At 47.6% G+C, this 20,707-nt stretch overlaps 1 protein-coding gene across 2 annotated transcripts in view; it reads left to right on the top strand.

The window, feature by feature from the left end:
* Positions 1-20,707, top strand: part of USP48 (ubiquitin specific peptidase 48) — a 48,746-nt gene that overhangs the window by 9,708 nt on the left and 18,331 nt on the right. For both annotated transcript variants that reach the window (XM_040423653.1, XM_040423660.1), the window contains exons 6-9: positions 7,330-7,438; positions 7,521-7,654; positions 7,734-7,816; positions 8,670-8,849. In XM_040423653.1, the coding sequence (XP_040279587.1) occupies positions 7,330-7,438; positions 7,521-7,654; positions 7,734-7,816; positions 8,670-8,849 (506 nt within the window). The remainder of the gene's footprint in view (positions 1-7,329; positions 7,439-7,520; positions 7,655-7,733; positions 7,817-8,669; positions 8,850-20,707) is intronic.

Here is a 20,707-nt window from a genome sequence, read left to right as displayed (position 1 = left end):
GTTCCCTGCTCTAGGGTTGAAGAGATTAACAAGAACTTTTAGGGCCTAGGGCTGGCACTAGGATCGCGGGGTGTCTGGCCTCCCCTTCCAGGTCTCGAATAGCTTTGCTAAAACTCTTGGGGTAGAGGTCCCTTAGCAGCCCAGAACCCACCTGGTGGTGCATGGATTGCTGCCTGACTGTATGGAGTCTGAGCCTATAGGTGGGTTCTCTGATGGCCTGGGTTCGATCGTTGGGTTCATCCTCATCCTTCCTACCCTTTTAAGTGGCTGTGCCAGTACCTCTTATGCAGTGAGTAATACAGTACCTCTAACCCTGATAAAGTGAGTAATACAGCTGGTGGTTACCTCACTATGGATGGCTATGGGTTTATGGAGCTTAGATCCGCTGTTCCTTAACCCTGCCTCTGTGCATGTGGAGTTCAGCAGGATCGCGCCTCAGTGTGCCTGAAAAAGTCAGCAGCTGGAGTGGGGTCTTTTCTCCTCTCCTTACCAACGCTCTGTATGCAAGTGTTGGCAGAACCTGCGTGACAATATTGGTGCTTGCTAGTGGTGGCACATACGCCAAGATCGGTAAGTAAACCAGGCAAACTACTTGTCAGGCAAGTAAACCAGACATGTGTTTAACCAGCTGGATTGCCTCAACAGTTCGGCCAAGTGCCTCTGGGCATGGCCCGCGTCCACTCGCTGCCTCTACGCAGTGGCTCGTTGGCTCGTTGCCTCTGTCCACATTCATACATTTGTGTTTAAAATAATAGCAGTCAGACATCACTAACCTGATCAATCACTGTTTTTGGTAGAAATTATATTTCTACATGGCAAATAATTTACTAGCAGGTGTAGTAGAGTAATAGAAACCCAACAGTCATGGCATGCATGCTTCTGATTCTCTGTAATTCAATCACTTATTGAAAGGGGCATGTTCAAAATAATAGCAGTGTGGCGTTCAATTAGTGAGGTCATTCATTCTTTGAAAAACAGGTGGCAATTATTGCCCTTATTTAACCCCTTAGGACGTACCGGTACGCCATGTTTGCCGAGTCCTTAATGACCCAGGGCGTACCGGTGACGAGCCTGTGAGATCCAGCCCCCTGGATCTCATAGGCCGGAAGCTGTACTAGTAATACACACTGTATTACTCATACAGCCAATGCATCCCAACACTATAAACATATCACATGACCTAACCCCTGAGATGAACACCGTAAAAAATAAAAACTGTGCTAAATAAACCATTTTTTTGTCACCTTACATCACAAAAAGTGTTATAGCAAGCGATCAAAAAGTCACACGCACCCCAAAATAGTGCCAATAAAACTGTCATCTCATCCCGCAAAAATCATACCCTACCCAAGGTAATCGCCCAAAAACTGAAAAAATTATGGCTCTCAGACTATGGAAACACTAAAACATGATTTGTTTTTTTTTTTGCTTCAAAAATGAAATCATTGTGTAAAACTTACATAAATAAAAAAAAAAAAGTATACATATTGGGTATCGCAGCGTCCGTGACAACCTGGTCTATAAAAATATCACATGACCTAACCTGTCAGACGAATGTTGTAAATAACAAAAAATAAAAACGGTGCCAAAACAGCTATTTCTTGTTACCTTTCCTCACAAAAAGTGTAATTTTTGAGCAAAAATCATATGTACCCTAAACTAGTACCAACAAAACTTCCACCCTATCCCGTCGTTTCTAAAATGGGGTCACTTTTTTGGAGTTTCTACTCTAGGGGTGCATCAGGGGGCTTCAAATGGGACATGGTGTCAGAAAAACCAGTCCAGCAAAATCTGCCCTCCAAAAACCATATGGCATTCCTTTCCTTCTGCGCCCTGCCGTGTGCCCGTACAGCAGGCAGTTTACGACCACATATGGGGTGTTTCTGTAAACTACAGAATCAGGGCCATAAATATTGTTTGGTTTGGCTGTTAACCCTTGCTTTGTAACTGGGAAAAAATTATTAAAATGGAAAATCTGTCAAAAAAGTGAAATTTTGAAATTGTATCTCTATTTTCCATTAATTCTTGTGGAACACCTAAAGGGTTAACAAAGTTTGTAAAATCAGTTTTGAATACCCTGAGGGGTGTAGTTTATAGAATGGGGTCATTTTTGGGTGGCTTCTTCTATTATGTAAGCCTCGCAAAGTGACTTCAGACCTGAACTGGTCCCTAAAAATTGGGGTTTTTGAAAATTTCTGAAAAATTTAAATTTCAAGATTTGCTTCTAAACTTCTAAGCCTTGTAACATCCCCAAAAAATAAAATATCATTCCCAAAATAATTCAAACATGAAGTAGACATATGGGGAATGTAAAGTAATAACTATTTTTGGAGGGATTACTATGTATTATAGAAGTAGAGAAATTTGAAACTTGGAAATTTGCAATTTTTTACAAATTTTTTGTAAATTTGGTATTTATTTTTTTATAAATAAAATTTATTTATTTTTTTACTTCATTTTACCAGTGTCATGAAGTACAATTTGTGACGAAAAAACTATCTCAGAACGGCCTGGATAAGTCAAAGCGTTTTAAAGTTATCAGCACTTAAAGTGACACTGGTCCTTAAGGTGAAATAGGGCTGAGTCCTTAAGGGGTTAAGGAAGGAAGGCAGCAAATGTTGTACATTCTGGTTACAGTGCTTTTCTCTCTGAAATTCTGAGGAAAAGGGGTCGTTCCAGACATTGTTCAGAAGAACAGCGTACCTTGATTGAAGAGGGGAAACCATATAATGAAGTGCAGAAAATGATAGGCTGCTCAGCTAAAATGATCGCAAATGCTTTAAAATGGCAACCAAAACCTGAAAGACGTGGAAGAAACCGAAAAACTACCATTCGAATGGATAGAAGAATAGCCAAAATGGCAAGGACTCAGCCAACAATCAGCTCCAGGAAGATCAAAGAAGGTCTAAAGTTACCTGTGAGAACTGTTACAATTAGACGCCTATGTGAAGCCAAGCCATCTGCAAGAAGCCCCCGCAAAGTCCCACTGCTGAAAATAAGACATGTGCTGAAGAGGTTACAATTTGCCAAAGAGCACATTGACTGCCTAAAGAGACATGTTGTGGACTGATGAAAGTAAGATTGTTCTTTTTGGGTCTAGTGGCCGGAGACAGTTTGTCAGACGACCCCCAAACACTGAATTCAGCCACAGTGCACTGTGAAGACAGTAAAGCATGGTGGACAAGCATCGTGATATGGGGATGTTTCTCATACTACGGTGTTGGGCCTTTTTATCGCATACCAGGGATCATGGATCAGTTTGAATCCATCAGAATACTTGAAGAGGTCATGCTGCCTTATGCTGAAGAGGAAATGCCCTTGAAATGGGTGTTCCAACAAGACAACGACCCCAAACACACCAGTAAACGGTCAACATCTTGGTTCCAGACCAACAAGATTGACGTTATGGAGTGGCCGGCCCAATCCCCGGATCTTAATCCAATAGAAAAATTGTGGGGTGACATCAAAAATGCAGTTTCTGAGGCAAAACCAAGAAATGGAGAAGAACTGTGGAATGTAGTCCGATCCTCCTGGGCTGGAATACCTGTTCACAGGGGCCAGAAGGTGGTGACTCCGAGCAACACAGATGTCCAGCAGTTCTCAGAGACAGCAGTTATACAACTAAATATCAGTGAAGTGATTCAAAGGAAAGGAAAATCTTCAAACATTTTTCAGTTTATATAGTGAATGTTTGTAAAGAAGAATGCAAACGCTGCTATTTTTTTGAACAGTCTAATATTCACTTTTCTTAAAAAAAAAATTGAGGAACAACACAAATTTTACATATTTTTCTTCATGTTTTGATTTGGAATAGAATGTGTAGTGTTCCCAATGCATTTGTGTGTATGGAAATAAAAGCTATTAGAAGGATTTTAAGCTTTATTCACTTTTTCTTAAACACTGCTATTATTTTGAACACAACTGTATAAGCTGTGGCTACGTACGCTGCACAGGTCCTGTAACCTTTTGCCGCTCCTCAGTTCATGTGATTCCCGGCTTGTGCCATGTAAAGATCCTGTGGAACCATTAAGACTGCTTCTGACCTTGAAGCTATGCGGGCAGGTGGGTTCTCGGTTGGTCTAGTTTTATCGGGAGGGTACCTCCCCTTCTTCTTCCTTGAGTTCATACCAATACCTCCTGGTACGGGATCCCAAGCTTGTCCTGGACCGGTATGAAGTTAATGGTACAGTTTGGTTATCTCATTGTTGATGTCCATGCCTACCTTGTGCCAGTGCTGTCGGTTTCTTACATATACCTTGTAGACATTCCAGAGTTAGTGGTTTATCATATTATAACAATTAAGCTCTTGGGAATGAACTGCGATGGGGGTCTACAGTAATGGGGGTCTACAGTAACTTGTTACTCGGTGCAGTGGTTATATTATGATGTTACAATATTTTATCTGGTTTCAGAGCGAGTCACTTTTACGCAATGGTACTTACCATATGGACTAGGCTTACAGGTAAAGGGCATCCTTTTTATGACCGATGTCTAATAAGACAATTTATTCTTCCTCTAATTAAGTATTTAAGTCTATAAACAGAGGTAGGTCTGTTGATCAGGGATGCAGATTGAGACATTCAGAGACACGACTGGGTTCACAACTTCTGTCATCAAGATTTAGTTTTCTGGCAGAATTAAAAAGTTTCTGTCTCAGGTTTATTCCTGACTCTATGAAATTGTATTTTTATCCAATGATGCATATCTGAGATATGTTGTCCTTAGACTTGGTCCCCCCCTAAATTATAATTTGGTACGTCTCCTGTTGTTCTGTCAAGAGGGATGAACTGGAAAATAGGAATTAGACTTACCGGTAATTCGGTTTCCAGAGATTCCCTCATGACAGCACCCGTACATTCCCTCCCTTACTAACTACTATGTAAATATTGCATATAAGATTTTCTGATTTTTTTAATAAATTGGTTGCATCCATCCTGGTGTAATCTGGAAAAACACTGGAGGGAGGAGGTGGGAGGGACCTTTTTAACCTCTGTTTCCTGTCCCAAGAAGGTCAAAGCGGAGCATCCTCCTGTGGTGCTGTCATGAGGGAATCTCTGGAAACCGAATTACCGGTAAGGCTACTTTCACACTGGCATTTCTGGATCCGCTTGTGAGATCCGTTTCAGGGCTCTCGCAAGCGGCCCAAAACGGATCAGTTTAGCCCCAATGCATTCTGAATGGATAAGGATCCGTTCAGAATGCATCAATTTGGCTGCGTTTGGTCTCCGTTGCGTTTTTTTTAGACGGTCACTAAATGCAGTTTGCAGCGTTTTGGTGACCGTCTGACGATGCGGAGCCAAACAGATCTGTCCTGACTTACAATGTAAGTCACTGGGGACGGATCCGTTTTTCACTGACACAATATGGTGCAATTGAAAACGCATCCGTTCCCCCATTGACTTTCAATGTAAGTTAAGACAGATCCGTTTCGACTTGGACTATGAATAATGCGAACGGATACGCGCGTTTGCATTATCGGTGCCGATCTGTCTGTGCAGATACAAGACGGATCCGCACCAAACGCGAGTGTGAAAGTCAACATGACGTGGACATATGGGGAATGTAAAGTAAGAGCTATTTTGTGAGGCATCACTACCCATCTTAAAAGTAGAGAAAGTCAAATTTAGAAAATTGTTGATTTAAAAAAATAATAATTTTTTATTTTTTTATGTAAAACGTATCGACCCAAATCTACCACTTGCATGAAGAACCGGGTGTCACAAAAAAACAGTCTAAGCTGCTTGGATCAGTAAAAGCTTTCCAAAGTTATTACCACCGAAAGTGACACTTGTCAGATTTGCAAAAGTAGGCCTTGTCAGGACGTTGGAAAAATGGTCTGGTCTGGAAGTGGTTAAAGGAATTTTCCCATTACAGCAACTTTATTCCGTAACCACAAGATAGAATTGAAGTGTCTGGCAGAGGTCTGACCTCTGGCGCCCCCGCCGATCACAAGAGTGGGGGCCCATGCTCCCTCTTTTTGAATGGAGCGGCAGTTACATGTGCACCGCTGTTCCGTTCATCTCTATGCAGCTGCCAGAGATAGACTAGTACCATCTACGGCATAGAGTTAATTGGAGCAGCACACACGCATGTCTGTCTGCTGCTCTATTCAAATGGGGGAACATGGACCCCTGTTATCGTGATCGACAGGGTCTCCACTGGAGAGACCCCTGCCGATCAGACTCTTATCCTCTCTCCTGTGGATAGAGGGTAAGCTACTGTAATGGGACAACTCCTTTAATTGTAGCTTCTCATGGATGTTTAGACCTGTGAGACCCAGCGAGCCCCTGTTGCAGCTGGATTGACCCCCTCCTCACGTACAGTGCACATGCTGAGTGCTGAGGGGGAGCTGAATTTTTGCACTCTGCTCTTGGGACTTCTACTCCTCCAGTAAATCTTCCCATGTGATTTCCCGCTGTGTGGACTTTCATTGCTCCATTCTCTGTCCCCTGGATACCTCCAGTCTGCTTAAGCGCTGATGGCTCCACGTTCTCTCATCCCAGGCATGGCGCCTCCCTGCTGCCTCCACGAGAATGACGGGTCTTTCTTGCTTCACTGGTTGGTTTCTAAGCACAATAATAACTGCTGTCCTTTTATGTGTTCACCCAGGGAGTGATGCTGTAAATGGTGGACTGTCTAGTGAGAAGGCAATGGCACATTGATGTGTCGCGTGAGCAGGCAATTATCGGGAAGGAACACTCCTGATAACTGCCTGCTCTTCAGTGGCGGTAAAGATCCCCTCCTCTATATGGGCAGCACGATCTGCTGCCCAGAAGCAATGATTTATGGTGCTGTCTGCTGCTCAAGTGTATTACTGGTTCATCGGGTGATCGGCAGCAGCACATTTACACAGACAGATTATTGGGATCCAAGCGATCGTAGTAAGGTTCGTTTCTGATAATCGTCCCGACAATTGTGCGGTGTAAATCCACCGTAATACAAATATCAAATATGTGGCTGTTCACAGCTTCCCTTTCGCCCCTCTGTGTGCTGCTCCATAGGCAGTATCTCCGTGGAAGACAGCCCAGGGCGGCTTCTCCTGCTTGTAAAAGGTGCAACTCTGATAATAAGTAAACATTAGGGAGTTACTCTACCACAGCATCGTCCTTCACTAGTAGAAGTGGTGGGATGATCCTCTCTACCATGTGCCTCACACATCTTTTACAGAGGCCACTATCCGGTCTCTGCAGGTTGGCGGCATAAAGCCTTCACCAACTGCAGGGAGTTAGACTCTATACTGATGAACTGAGAAATGCAGAAATGGCGTCTACCTTCTTGTATTTCAGTGTACTATGCACCTCTTGATGTCTCCTCTTCCTTGTGTTGTAGTTGTAATCGCTGTGGCCGGGAATCTAAGTTGGTCTCTAAGTTTTATGAGCTGGAGCTGAATATCCAAGGACACAAGCAGCTGACGGACTGCGTCACAGAGTTCTTAAAGGTAATGCTGTCACTGCTATGGTCATTTCTTGCCTCCTGCTCGGCACTACTGTGCTTCACTTTCTTGGTGTCTCTTCTGGCAGGAGGAGAAGTTGGAAGGAGACAATCGATATTTCTGTGAAAACTGTCAGAGTAAGCAGAATGCCACCCGAAAGATCCGCCTGTTAAAGCTGCCACCCACACTCAACCTGCAGCTCATGCGTTTCGTCTTTGACAGGTGCGTTGATGGTGGCGGCAGCACCACTGTGTCTCTCGCAGCGTTCAGTTCTGGTGATGGTCACCTTTACTCTTTGCAGGCAAACTGGCCACAAGAAGAAGCTGAACACGTACATTGGTTTTGGGGAAACCCTGGAAATGGATCCATTCCTGGACCAGACAGGTTGGTTAATCTCCCATTACTGAGGTGGACCCATTCTCAGTTCACTTTCTCTTCTTTTCTAGGCTGCTCCATTACTTGCTTACAGGGGGGTCTACCTTCAGTATAACTTGTATTTCATTCTTTTATATTCCTGCTTATTCTAGTCTTTGAGATCAAGGCGGCGGTTCTATCAGTGATTGACAGTCTTCTCTCTATGACTGTGTATAATGAGAGCTGTCAATCACTGATAGATCCACCTTCTTGAAGTCAACCAAAATGAGCAGGAATGTAAATAAATGAAATACAAGTTATACTGAATCTTTTCACACAAAACCATATATCAATCTGCTCAGCTCCTCCTGCTCTGTAAAATGCTGCTGGCAGATTATATTGCATTTTTGTGGTGACAGGTTCCCTTTAATGCTGTTGTAAAAACAGATACAATGGGGTGAATTTACCTTTTATCAGCGCTCTTTAGGTGTCTGCCAAGAAGCTTTCCAACTGTCTCCAATAACCAGCAGAATTGTGACTACAGCTCTGTAGAATACAGCAGCATTACCATGGGCTGTCAGCAACCCTGTCCACGCGTGGATGGCCAGTGGCCACACAAATTTGAAGGTTATACCTCTGTTAACCTGCAAATTTGACCGCACAGAAACCGAGCCTAATAAAAGCTGTAACTCGGGATCATTACAGGATAAATAATGTACACAGTGACTCCACCAGCAGAATAGTGAGTTCTGCTCTGGAGTGTAATACAGCATATAACTAATGCAGCAGAAGTGTGGTTATTCTGGTTGTATAGTTGACTTCTTCAGACTTCTAGACTGCTTATATTGATTAGTACTTTTTATCCTTTTTTTTTTTTATTCAGACAGTAAATATGTGTATGAGCTGAGTGCTGTCCTCATCCACAGAGGGGTCAGCGCTTATTCCGGACATTACATTGCCCACGTGAAGGACCCTCAGACCTCCGAGTGGTACAAGTTTAATGATGAGGAGATAGAGAAGATGGAAGGAAAGAAGCTGCAACTGGGTATTGAGGAAGAACTAGGTAAGGCTTTTACGTCGTGAGTGAATTTTATGGCAGATTTGTGGTGTTTGTTGCAATGGTGTGAGTAGAGCTCTGGGACATACTGGTGCAGTGTTTCTCTATGTTACTATACCAGATGTTTTATTACGCACCAGCATTAAAAGCGTTGTCTTGGCTTTTACTATTGATGACCCCCGCCGATCAGCTGTATGAGGAGACGGCGCATGCATTGCGCACGTGCCGTCCCCCTTCTCTCTTCCTGTTTACCGCTGCTGTCTATGGAAAAGACCATAGACCGCAGCAGCGGACAGGCAGAGAGAAGGGGACTGATTGTGTGCACTGCTTGCCCTGTCTCCTGATACAGCTGATCGGTGGGGTGTCGGACCCTCAATGATCTGATATTGATGACCTATTCTGAGGATAGGTCATAAATAGTAAAAGCCAAGACAACCTCTTTAATGTGCTAATCCCTTACAAGAAATTGATGTTGGAAAGTCTTGAAATACTCTGTGCTGCTGGGACCTATGCTCCATCTACTCTGTGACCTCCCACAAGATCAACATGCTTCTTTCCTGACATACCTTGTGCCAGTGTGACTAGTATTTGGATATATTGTGTATATACCTATGAAAAGGCATACTGGATGCATTTGGTCTTCATAACATAATATAATATAAAGTAATATATGTAAAAAAAAAAAGGCCAAGGCAGCACTCAAATATCTGTGAAAAAAAAGGGTATTTTAATCACCCATGTGGAAAACAGCAACGTTTCAGCTCACTCCATGGAGCCTTTGTCAAGCCATAATACATAGTGCAAAGTCAAGTGCCTATATAGCATACAAACAAAAGTGATTACACGATTATACATACATTTTTACAAAAACACTAATAAAAACAGTAAATTTCAAGTGTACATGATTACAACACAATAAAAGCAGACCATATAACAAAGTGCTATGTGCCAAAAAATTCTAACCATAAATTCATCTGGTTACAGTGCATAACATCATTAATCAATATTACAAATCTGGTGTACGTGATCGTGCTGATTAAAAACAAATAATCTAATAGAACTCTCACATGTAGCTTGAGACGGCAGGACTCAGTCGGCGTCCGGAATTGAGTAGTACGCAGGCGTGGGAAGCTCCTCATCCCGCGAGACCATCTATCACATAGGACACATAGCCGCCCACATCCAAGATGGCGACTCAGCACCAGAGACTGAGCATGCTCGTTCCCATGACAAGGTGGAGACAGTCTGACGCACACAAATCATGTGACAAAGTCACATGACCGCCATTCATAACACTGGACCGATTTATACTACACCATTTCTTTAGTAATAGCTCAAAAAGGGAGTCCAACAGTGTAAAACGGGCCAATGGCATACCGCCACTATCACCCTTATTCACCTATTCCCTCATATTCATATATCAATGGTTTTGTCTCTAATGGTCCACAAATCATGGGCAGTCACAATTTATCTCAAATGGTGTGGCGTCTCCGCCGGGAGTCACCCGAGCAGAGGCAGCGCACCTAGATAGGAGCCACAGACACAGCCATCACCGTAAAGAAAACCATCCATTCACATCCAGACTGTATAATATCCTAGGTGACAAATGCACACAAATATGTGGCCTGAAAGACCGGCCATCTACACTGTGTCAAAGGTCCCATGATGGAGGAAACATGTATAATGCTGGGTCACATCTCGTCTGTGTCACTATGCGTCCAATTATAACTACGTACATATATCAAAAGAGCACTAAGGGTAACATTTTTGCCACATATCAATAATCGCCAATACGGTCCTGCTGTCCTCTAGCTTCCAAGGAGATGGTTCATTATAGAGCAGATTTGCATGTCCATCTATATAAAGAATACATAAAACAAAATATCAGTTGTTGGATTGAATCCAATAATTGCACATGTATAAAACCATACGAGAGGCTAGCAAAGTTAATCAGAACCATAAAATAAAAAACAAAAAAGGGGGAAACAAGGGAAAGGGAACAAAAGGAAAAGGAGGGGGAAGAACAAACAAATAAAAATAAATAAAAACAAAAAAATGAGAGATATTCATATAACCCTAAAATCGACATTGAGCCCTCTAGGTTTGAGAGTTTGTAACTAAAAGATCCAATCGAGCTCTCTTCTTTTTAAACGTATCGTCCTATCTCCACCCCTTCTGGACAAAGGCACTTGCTCAAGTATTCTGAATTTCAAATCACGTTCAGTGTCCTGCTTTCTTAAAATGTTTGGGCACAGGTAAATCCAGCCTCTGCTTTCTTATAGTATATCTATGTTGGTTTAGGCGTGTTTTGACATCCCAAGTTGTTTCACCAACATACCACACTTTACACGGACATGATAGTAAATAAATCGCGTATGTAGAATCACACGTGAGGTATTGTTGAATTCTGATTGTTTTACCAGAGGCTGGATTTTCAAAAGAGTCACCTCTGATCATATAAGGGCAGTTCACACAATTACAGCATGGATAACAGCCCTTACGCGTAGAGCCGAAATATGTGCTGCAATCAATTTTGGAGGATCCAACAGCTGACCTGACTAATTTGTCTCCTAAATTGCGACTCCTGCGAAAGGAGCACAAAGGGGGGACCCTAAATTCCTCTATATTGTCAAAACCACTGGTCAATATCGACCAGTGTTTCCTGACAATAGAGGAAACTTGAGGACTACTAATGCAATAATCCGTGACAAATGGAATCCTCGACATCACAGTCTTAGGCCTCCTTGGGTCACCATCGTTCATTCTAATCCTGGTTTTGCTAATACTATCAGATGAGCCTCCTAGGATAGCCCCTGTACTGGAACTTAGTGGCCATCTCTGATAGTCTGCGGTCCCTAACCGGGCCCTCATCAACTATCCTGGCTACCCGTGGCATTTGGCTGAGAGGAAGGGACTTAATCATTGGCCGTGGGTGATGGCTTTCAAACCTTACAAGAGTATTTTTGTCTGTGGACTTAACATAAAGGTCAGTGGACAATTCATGTCCCCTGATCGAGACCTCGATATCAAGAAACTGCAACTTATCCTGAGAATGTACCAAAGTGAATTTGACACTCGGGTCAATGTCATTTAGGAAGGAGTGGAAGGCCATGAGGTCCTCTGCGGCGCCCACCCATACCAAAAAAATATCATCTATATAGCGCCACCACCCCAGCACATGGCTGAAGTGGCGGCACCCATAGATGTAGGACTCTTCAAGATGTGTCATGTATATGTTTGCATAGGTGGGCGCCACATTGGACCCCATCGCCGCCCCCCTCAATTTGAACATAATATTCATCTTGGAATAAAAAATAATTCCTAGATAAAATAAATCTCAACAATCCAAGTAAAAACTCCCTGCATTCCTCTGTATAATCAGTATGTTGTAGACATTGTTGCACCGCCAGGAGGCCCAACTCGTGCTGGGAGCTGCATCTTTAATACCTTTTAAAAATTATGGCAGGGCAAATAACGGAATAGGAACACGGCGATCTGCAGACGCCGAGCATACTTTATTACATGACAGGGGCAGCGTAGATAGAATCGAAGTGCCAGTAACATAGAGAGACTCCTAGAAAGGGGTCAGATACAATCTAAAGAGCACGTCTCATAGGGTAATGAGCCAATAGAGTGCAGTCCAGGTGACAGAGTGCCTGGTGTCGGTCGACATTGCAGACATAAAATTACAATGATATAGACTACACTCCACTTTCAGAGGGATATGCAGTAATAGTAGAGACATTATACCCTTAGCCCCAAATACAGTAGCCCTCCATATGTATTTTTCTCGCCCATATTCCTTGGGGGACACAGGAAACCATGGGTATAGCTCTGCTCCCTAGGAGGCGTGACACTAAGTGAAAGCTGTAGCCCCTCCTCCATCAGCTATACCCTTCAGCCTGGAGAAGAGACTGCCAGTTTTTGCTTAGTGTCCAAGGAGGCAAGACACCCCCTGCTTATGCAGGGTTGTTTTCCTATGATTTTTTATTTTTACGTTATTTGTTGTTTTTAATTCGGTTTTTTTTCTACTTACAGGGACAACAGAGGCGCATTAGACCCCTCTGTTTCTCCCGGGGTTGAGTTGCGCCAGTGCCGGTAATTCCGCACTGCCGCCTCCCCCACAGAAGACAAGGTGGACCAGGGCAGCCTCGCTCCCCTGCGTCCCGCCAGCTCAGGGTCGCCCGCACGCCAAGTCCCTCCCCCGGCTTCCTGCCACTGCGGTGCCAGGAGCTGAAGGGGCGACCCCGCTGGATGGATTGAGGGTGAAGACAGCGTATGGTGAGACAGGCTGCTCCAGCCTCCCCTTCCTCCCTCCCACCGCTGCTACAGGCCTCCTGGGCTCCCATGGCCACTGTTACTACATGGCCACTGCTACATCGTGCGCCCACCCCTCCCCCCCCCCCCCCCCCCCCCCCGATATCGGACCGTTACCGGGCAGGGGAGTTTATCTGGGCAAGTCCTTGGCAGGGACGCTGCCTTCTGCCACATCCAGGCGCGGAGGGGGCCGCTTTCTTGGCGTGAACGGCGCCATTTCAGGCCGGCACTTCATTATCCTTGGGGGTTAAGTTCATTTTGCCGCGCGCGCGCGGCTCTGCTTCAGAGCGGCAGGGAGGGGGCGGAGCTTCCTACATGCGCTCCGCTACTTCCGGGTTCACCGCACACTGCTGCGTGGAATCCTCTCTGCAGTGCGATCCGAAGCCGGTGCTGCTGCCTCTCCTCCACAGCCTCCTCAGTCTGTTCCCCCTTACCGCTGCCGCTTGCATCATCCGGGTCTGGTAGGACTTTTAACCCCCTCCGTGCCACAGTACTGTCGCTTGGGTGTTATCCCCGTTTCTTTCCTTGGGGTCTCCCACTTTAAGTGCAACATCTTTGTTCCACCATGTCAGACCCTTCTGCAGCCGCCAAGCCTTGGTACCATGCCTGTACTGCTTGTAGGGAACCCTTTCCCCGGGGGCAGTCTGATCCGCACTGTACTGCATGTCGGGCTCCACCGCAGCCTCAGTCGCCCGCTGTGTCGCTCCCTGCTGCCTCTGACCCGCCTGACTGGGCTAGATCCCTGTCCCAGGCCGTGGAAAGCCTCACTCATGTCGTGGGCCGCCTAATAGACAGGCCGCCTACCCCGCAGGACGCCACTCTTACTGTCGCGCCCTCCGGGTCCACCGCTTCTGCCGCTGCAGCGGGTTCACTCTCCTTTAGTGACCCCTCCCGAGCTAGGCACTCTCAGAAGCGTATTAGAGTAGAGCGAGCCTCCTCCTCGGATGCCTCCCTCTCCCCGCCACGCGTGCGCACCCAGACGAGCCTCTCCTCCCCAAAGGATTCGCTCTCTGAAGGTGAATTGGCGGTTTCAGATTTGGAAATGGACTCGGCCCTGCCGTCCAAGCTAGCCTCAGCGATGGGTCAACTCATCTCTGATATTCGTGACACCTTTAAGGTGCAGGATGATCCCCCTAGCTCGGACGCAGCTAGCGTCTCATTTATCAGACCCAGGCAGGTCTCAAAAGTCTTCCCAATCCACTCTGATTTCTCCTCTGTGGTGTCTAAGGCTTGGGCTCGACCGGACGCCCGTTTTGTCAACCCCAAGAAGCTGGACATTTGCTATCCTTTTCCAGCAGATGTCGTGGCCACATGGTCTTCCCCACCCAAGGTGGACCCCCCTGTGGCCCGGCTGTCGAAGAACACGGCCATCCCTGTTCCCGACGGGTCCTCTCTTCAGTCAGCGGAGGACCGTCGCATGGAGACCCTTTCTAAGGGCATTTTTGCTGCCTCCGGTTCTGCTCTCAGACCGGTTTTTGCCTCTGCTTGGGCAGGGAAAGCAATCTCTGCTTGGGGTGCGCAGCTGGAACAGGAGTTGGACTCGGACGTCCCTATCCAGGACCTGCGTTCCTTGGCCCAGCTTATTGTTCGGGCCGGGAATTTTGTTTGTGAGGCCTCCCTTGATGCGGGAGCCCTTATTGCACGCTCCTCCGCCCTGGCAGTTTCCGTCAGGAGGGAGCTCTGGCTGAAGGTTTGGAAAGCGGACGCTGCCTCCAAACGTTCCTTGGCGGGGCTACCGTTTGCGGGTTCCCGCCTTTTCGGGGTCCGCCTAGACGAACTTATTTCGGAGGCCACGGGTGGTAAAAGCACCCATCTTCCTCAACCCCAAGCCAGGGGCGCCCCCCGCGGACGCCCTGGTGCGTCTCGTTTTCGGTCCTCCCGCAGGGCCTCTGGGGCTCCCACCACAGCTGCCGCTTCGGCTCCTCCCCAGGATAAGCATAGGAAGCCGTTTTTTCGGGCGCAGCCCTCCTGGCGCAAGCCGCAGGCTGCCCGCACACCCGCAGCAAAGCAATCCTCTGCCTGAAGGCGCGCCCCCACCCACCCGGGTGGGGGGCCGGCTCCTCCTTTTCAGGGACGTCTGGTTGGCTCACGTCTCCGACGCCTGGGCCCTCGAAATTGTGTGCTCCGGATACAAAATCGAATTTGCATCCTTCCCTCCAGATCGGTTCTTTCGCTCCCGCCTGCCACGGGACCCGAAACGCGCGGTTGCGTTCTCCGCGGCCGTTCAAGCCTTACTGGACAGGGGGGTGATTACCCCCGTTCCTCTAGAGGAAAGGTTCCAAGGGTTCTACTCGAACCTCTTTGTAGTTCCCAAGAAGGGAGGTTCCATGCGGCCCATTTTGGACCTCAAAAAGCTCAACCGTTTTCTCCTCCTTCGACGGTTTCGGATGGAGTCCCTCCGTTCCGCGGTGGCTTCCCTGGAGCAGGGAGATTTCATGTCTTCCATCGATATACAGGATGCCTACCTCCATGTTCCGGTAGCCCGGTGTCACCATCGCTTCCTCCGGTTCGCCGTGGGGGACCTCCACTTCCAGTTTGTCGCCCTTCCCTTTGGGCTGGCAACAGCCCCCCGGGTGTTCACCAAGGTCCTGGCCCCGGTTTTGGCCTTACTCCGTTCCAGGGGTGTTTTTCTGCTACCGTACTTGGACGATATCCTCATCAAGGCTCCGTCCCTTTCTCAAGCGGTTGCCAGCGTGGATCTCACTCTAGAGACTCTGACGAGGTTCGGTTGGGTCATCAACTTCCCCAAGTCCTCCCTTCCCCCCTCCAGACAACTGGTCTTCCTGGGAATGCTTTTAGACACGGGAGCGGCGGAAGTACGTCTTCCCTCGGAAAAACGTCTGATCCTCCGTGGGGCGGTTCGGGGTCTCCTTCTCCACCGTCGACCGTCCTTCCGCTTCTGCATGCGGGTCTTGGGGCAGATGGTTGCCTGCTTCGAGGCGATCCCGTTTGCGCAGTTTCACTCCCGCCCTCTCCAACGGGCGATCCTCTCCTCCTGGGACAAATCGCCGCAGTCTCTGGATCATCCCTTCCATCTATCGCCTCCGGTGAGGTCATCTCTCCGCTGGTGGTTACAGTCCCCTCTTCTGGGCAGGTCTTTTCTGCCACTCAACTGGTTGGTGGTTACAACCGATGCCAGTCTCTTGGGCTGGGGAGGCGTGTTTCCTCCCCGATCCGTCCAGGGCATTTGGTCTCCATTGGAGTCCAAACTCTCAATGTCCTGGAGCTGAGAGCGGCCCTTTTGTCTCTACGACACTGGACTCATCTGTTGAAGGGTCATCCAGTTCGTGTACAATCGGACAACGCCACGGCTGTGGCGTACATAAACCACCAGGGGGGCACTCGCAGCGCTGCTGCAATGAGGGAGGTCTCCAGCATTCTCCGTTGGGCGGAAGCCCACGTCCCGGCCCTATCGGCAATTTTTATTCCAGGGGTGGACAATTGGGCGGCGGACTTCCTCAGTCGCACCACTGTCGACCCCGGCGAGTGGTCTCTTCACCCGGAGGTATTCGAGGCCATTTGCCTTCGTTGGGGCATACCGGACGTGGACCTCATGGCCTCCAAGTTCAATCACAAGGTCCCCGCCTATCTGTCCAGGGCCAGGGATCCGGGAGCTTGCGGAGCCGACGCCCTCGTTCTTCCTTGGCGAGGCTTCGCGCGTCCATACATATTCCCTCCCATCCCACTCCTGCCCAAGGTCCTTCGGAAGATCGCGGCGGAAGGCGTCTCGGTGATTCTGGTCGCTCCGGACTGGCCCCGCCGGTCTTGGTATGCCGACCTCATGCTGCTCCTGGCAGACGCGCCCTGGCCGCTGCCCGCCAGGGAAGATCTTCTCTCTCAGGGACCGATCTTCCACCCGCGTTTAAGGTCCCTACGTTTGACGGCGTGGTTGTTGAGACCACTGTCCTGACACGTAGGGGTTTTTCTGCGGACGTCGTCCGCACCATGATCCGCGCCCGTAAGCCGTCCTCTTCTAGGATCTATTATAGGACCTGGAGGACCTATTTGGGGTTCTGTGCCGATCTAGGGATTCCTCCGCTCCGCTTTTCTCTCCCCACCGTTTTGTCCTTCCTGCAGAGCGGACTTGCCCAAGGTCTGGGTCTTAGTTCTTTGAAGGGTCAGGTGTCTGCGCTGTCCATTTTGTTTCAGCGCCCACTGGCCCCCCTTGGTCCTGTCAAGACCTTCCTTCAGGGCGTGGCTCACGCGGTTCCCCCGTACCGGCCTCCGGTACCGCCCTGGGACCTGAACCTGGTTCTCTCAGCGCTCCAGGCTTCTCCTTTCGAGCCTCTGCGGACGGTTTCCTTGCGACTTCTGTCCTGCAAGGTTATTTTCCTTGTAGCAGTCACCTCTCTTCGGAGGGTGTCCGAATTGGCTGCACTCTCCTGTCTGGAACCTTTCCTAGTGTTCCACCAGGACAAGGTAGTTCTTCGTCCGGTCCCTTCCTTCCTTCCTAAGGTGGTCTCCGCCTTTCATCTGAACGAGGACATCGTTCTCCCCTCTTTGTGTCCTTCCCCTTCCCACCCTAGGGAGAGGGAACTTCATCGCCTGGACGTTGTCAGGGCGCTCAAGGCTTACCTGGAGGTAACCGGCTCTTTCAGGCGTACTGACTCGCTCTTTGTGGTTCCGGAGGGGTCGCGCAGAGGGTTGGCGGCATCCAAAGTTGCTATCGCCCGTTTTGTCAAGATGGCTGTTACTGAGGCTTATCTCGCCAAGGGCAAGGTTCCGCCCCTCGGTGTTACCGCTCATTCCACTAGAGCGGTCGGGGCTTCCTGGGCTCAGAGAAATCGGGCTTCTACGGAGCAGATTTGCAAGGCGGCCACTTGGTCCTCCTTGCACACCTTCACCAAGTTCTACAGGGTGCATACTCATGCGTCGGCTGACGCTGCTTTAGGCCGTCTGGTGTTGCAGGCGGCAGTTGATTGATGCCTCCGGTGTTGGTCTAGTTTGTTCTGGTCCCTCCCTTCTGGGACTGCTCTGGAACGTCCCATGGTTTCCTGTGTCCCCCAAGGAATATGGGCGAGAAAAGGAGACTTTTGTATTACTTACCAGTAAAGTCTCTTTCTCGCTCTTCCTTGGGGGACACAGCACCCGCCCTTCATTTGGGTTTACAGTTGTGGTTCCGGCTTGGTTGCCCCCGTTGGGGCTTGACGGTTCTTTTTCCGGTTGGTGGTTATCTTTCACTACTTGGACACGCAACTGGCAGTCTCTTCTCCAGGCTGAAGGGTATAGCTGATGGAGGAGGGGCTACAGCTTTCACTTAGTGTCACGCCTCCTAGGGAGCAGAGCTATACCCATGGTTTCCTGTGTCCCCCAAGGAAGAGCGAGAAAGAGACTTTACTGGTAAGTAATACAAAAGTCTCCTTTTAACATTTTCACTTTGTTTTCGTGGCAATGTATTGTTTACTAAAGAAATAATAAAAGTTAATATTTTAAATAAGAACCAGAAACAGGAAATTATAGTCCCAGACTATTGAAACATTATTTTTGACCTCCTGGGTACAGTGAAACATTAAACTTTATATAGATAGACATGCAAATCTGCTCTATAATGAACCATCTCCTTGGAAGCTAGGGGACAGCAGGACCGTATTGGCGATTATTGATATGTGGCAAAAATGTTACCCTTAGTGCTCTTTTGATATATGTACGTAGTTATAATTGGACGCATAGTGACACAGACGAGATGTGACCCAGCATTATACATGTTTCCTCCATCATGGGACCTTTGACACAGTGTAGATGGCCGGTCTTTCAGGCCACATATTTGTGTGCATTTGTCACCTAGGATATTATACAGTCTGGATGTGAATGGATGGTTTTCTTTACGGTGATGGCTGTGTCTGTGGCTCCTATCTAGGTGTGCTGCCTCTGCTCGGGTGACTCCCGGCGGACACGCCACACCATTTGAGATAAATTGTGACTGCCCATGATTTGTGGACCATTAGAGACAAAACCATTGATATGAATATGAGGGAATAGGTGAATAAGGGTGATAGTGGCGGTATGCCATTGGCCCGTTTTACACTGTTGGACTCCCTTTTTTTTAGCTATTACTAAGGAGACGGTGTAGTATAATCGGTCCAGTGTTATGAATGGCATGGCGGTCATGTGACTTTGTCACATGATTTGTGTGCGTCAGACTGTCTCCACCTTGTTTCTGGAACGAGCATGCTCAGTCTCTGGTGCTGAGTCGCCATCTTGGATGTGGGCGGCTATGTGTCCTATGTGATAGATGGTCTCGCGGGATGAGGAGCTTCCCACGCCTGCGCATTACTCAATTCCGGACGCCGACTGAGTCCTGCCGTCTCAAGCTACATGTGAGAGTTCTCTATTAGATTAATTTATTTGTTTTTAATCAGCACGATCACGTACACCAGATTTGTAATGTTGATTCATGATGTTATGCACTGTAACCAGATCAATTTATGGTTAGAATTTTTTGGCACATAGCACTTTGTTATATGGTCTGCTTTTATTGTGTTGTAATCAAGTACACTTGAAATTTACTGTTTTTATTAGTGTTTTTGTAAAAACTGATGTATAATCGTGTAATCACTTTTGTTAATTATGTTTGCTATATAAGCACTTGACTTTGCACTATGTATTATGGCTTGACAAAGGCTCCATGGAGTGAGCTGAAACGTTGCTGTTTTCCACATGGGTGATTAAAATACCCTTTTATTTCACGGATATTTGAGTGCTGCCTTGGTCTTTTTTTTTTTTTACATATATCTAATAGGACCAGGTTCTTGGTCTGTTTCAAGGAATTGCACCGCTTTTGGATTTGTGTGCTGCTCATCAACTTTTTATATATATATATATATATATATGTGTGTATGTATGTCCTACTGATTGTCTTATGCTAAGGTTCATTAAATGAATACATACATATTATATATTTAGCTTCATTAATAAAGGAGGCTTCTTCTCAGACTGGTACATTCATGAGAAGAATAACACTAAAAAGCAGAAACCTTTTGTGTGACCTTACGTCGGCCTGGAGGTGGGCGATATGCGATATAAATTTGTGCCACGATATGGATTTTGTGCCTATCGCCGGACCGCGATATGACCACGGAGCGGTAGTGAATGATCGCGCTCTCGGCGCGCACCATGTTCTCCTGAGCCGGCACAGTGGAGAAGGAGGGAGTCCCTCCCTCCCCACTGTGCGCGGCTGCTGCTAGCCACTAATAAGAACAGAGTAGGAGGAGGAGGGGAGGGACTGTGGCCACTGCGCCACCAATGAATGCCTGAAGACCAACGTAGCGTTCATGTGCCGGCCATATCCCGGCCCCTATGACTGCACGCTGCGATCCGCCGCAATTAACCCCTCAGTTGAGGGGTTAATCGCGTGGATCACAGCGTCCTGTCAGAGGTCGGGTGCCGGGAATGTTCTTCAGTCTCTGCATTGGTGGCAGTGGGCAGTTCCGATCGGAGTCCCAGCAGTGTAATGGCAGCCAGGAGTCACGCTACTGAAGTCCTTGCTGCCATGGTATGTTAGTGAGCAGCATTATTATACTCACGTGCGCCGTGGCCGCCGGTCGCTC

The sequence above is a fragment of the Bufo bufo genome, chromosome 1, assembly GCF_905171765.1.
Source record: "Bufo bufo chromosome 1, aBufBuf1.1, whole genome shotgun sequence".
NCBI classification, from domain to species: Eukaryota; Metazoa; Chordata; class Amphibia; order Anura; family Bufonidae; genus Bufo; species Bufo bufo.
The sequence above is the reverse complement of the archived record's forward strand: the minus strand, read 5'-3'. Positions and strand labels throughout refer to the sequence as shown.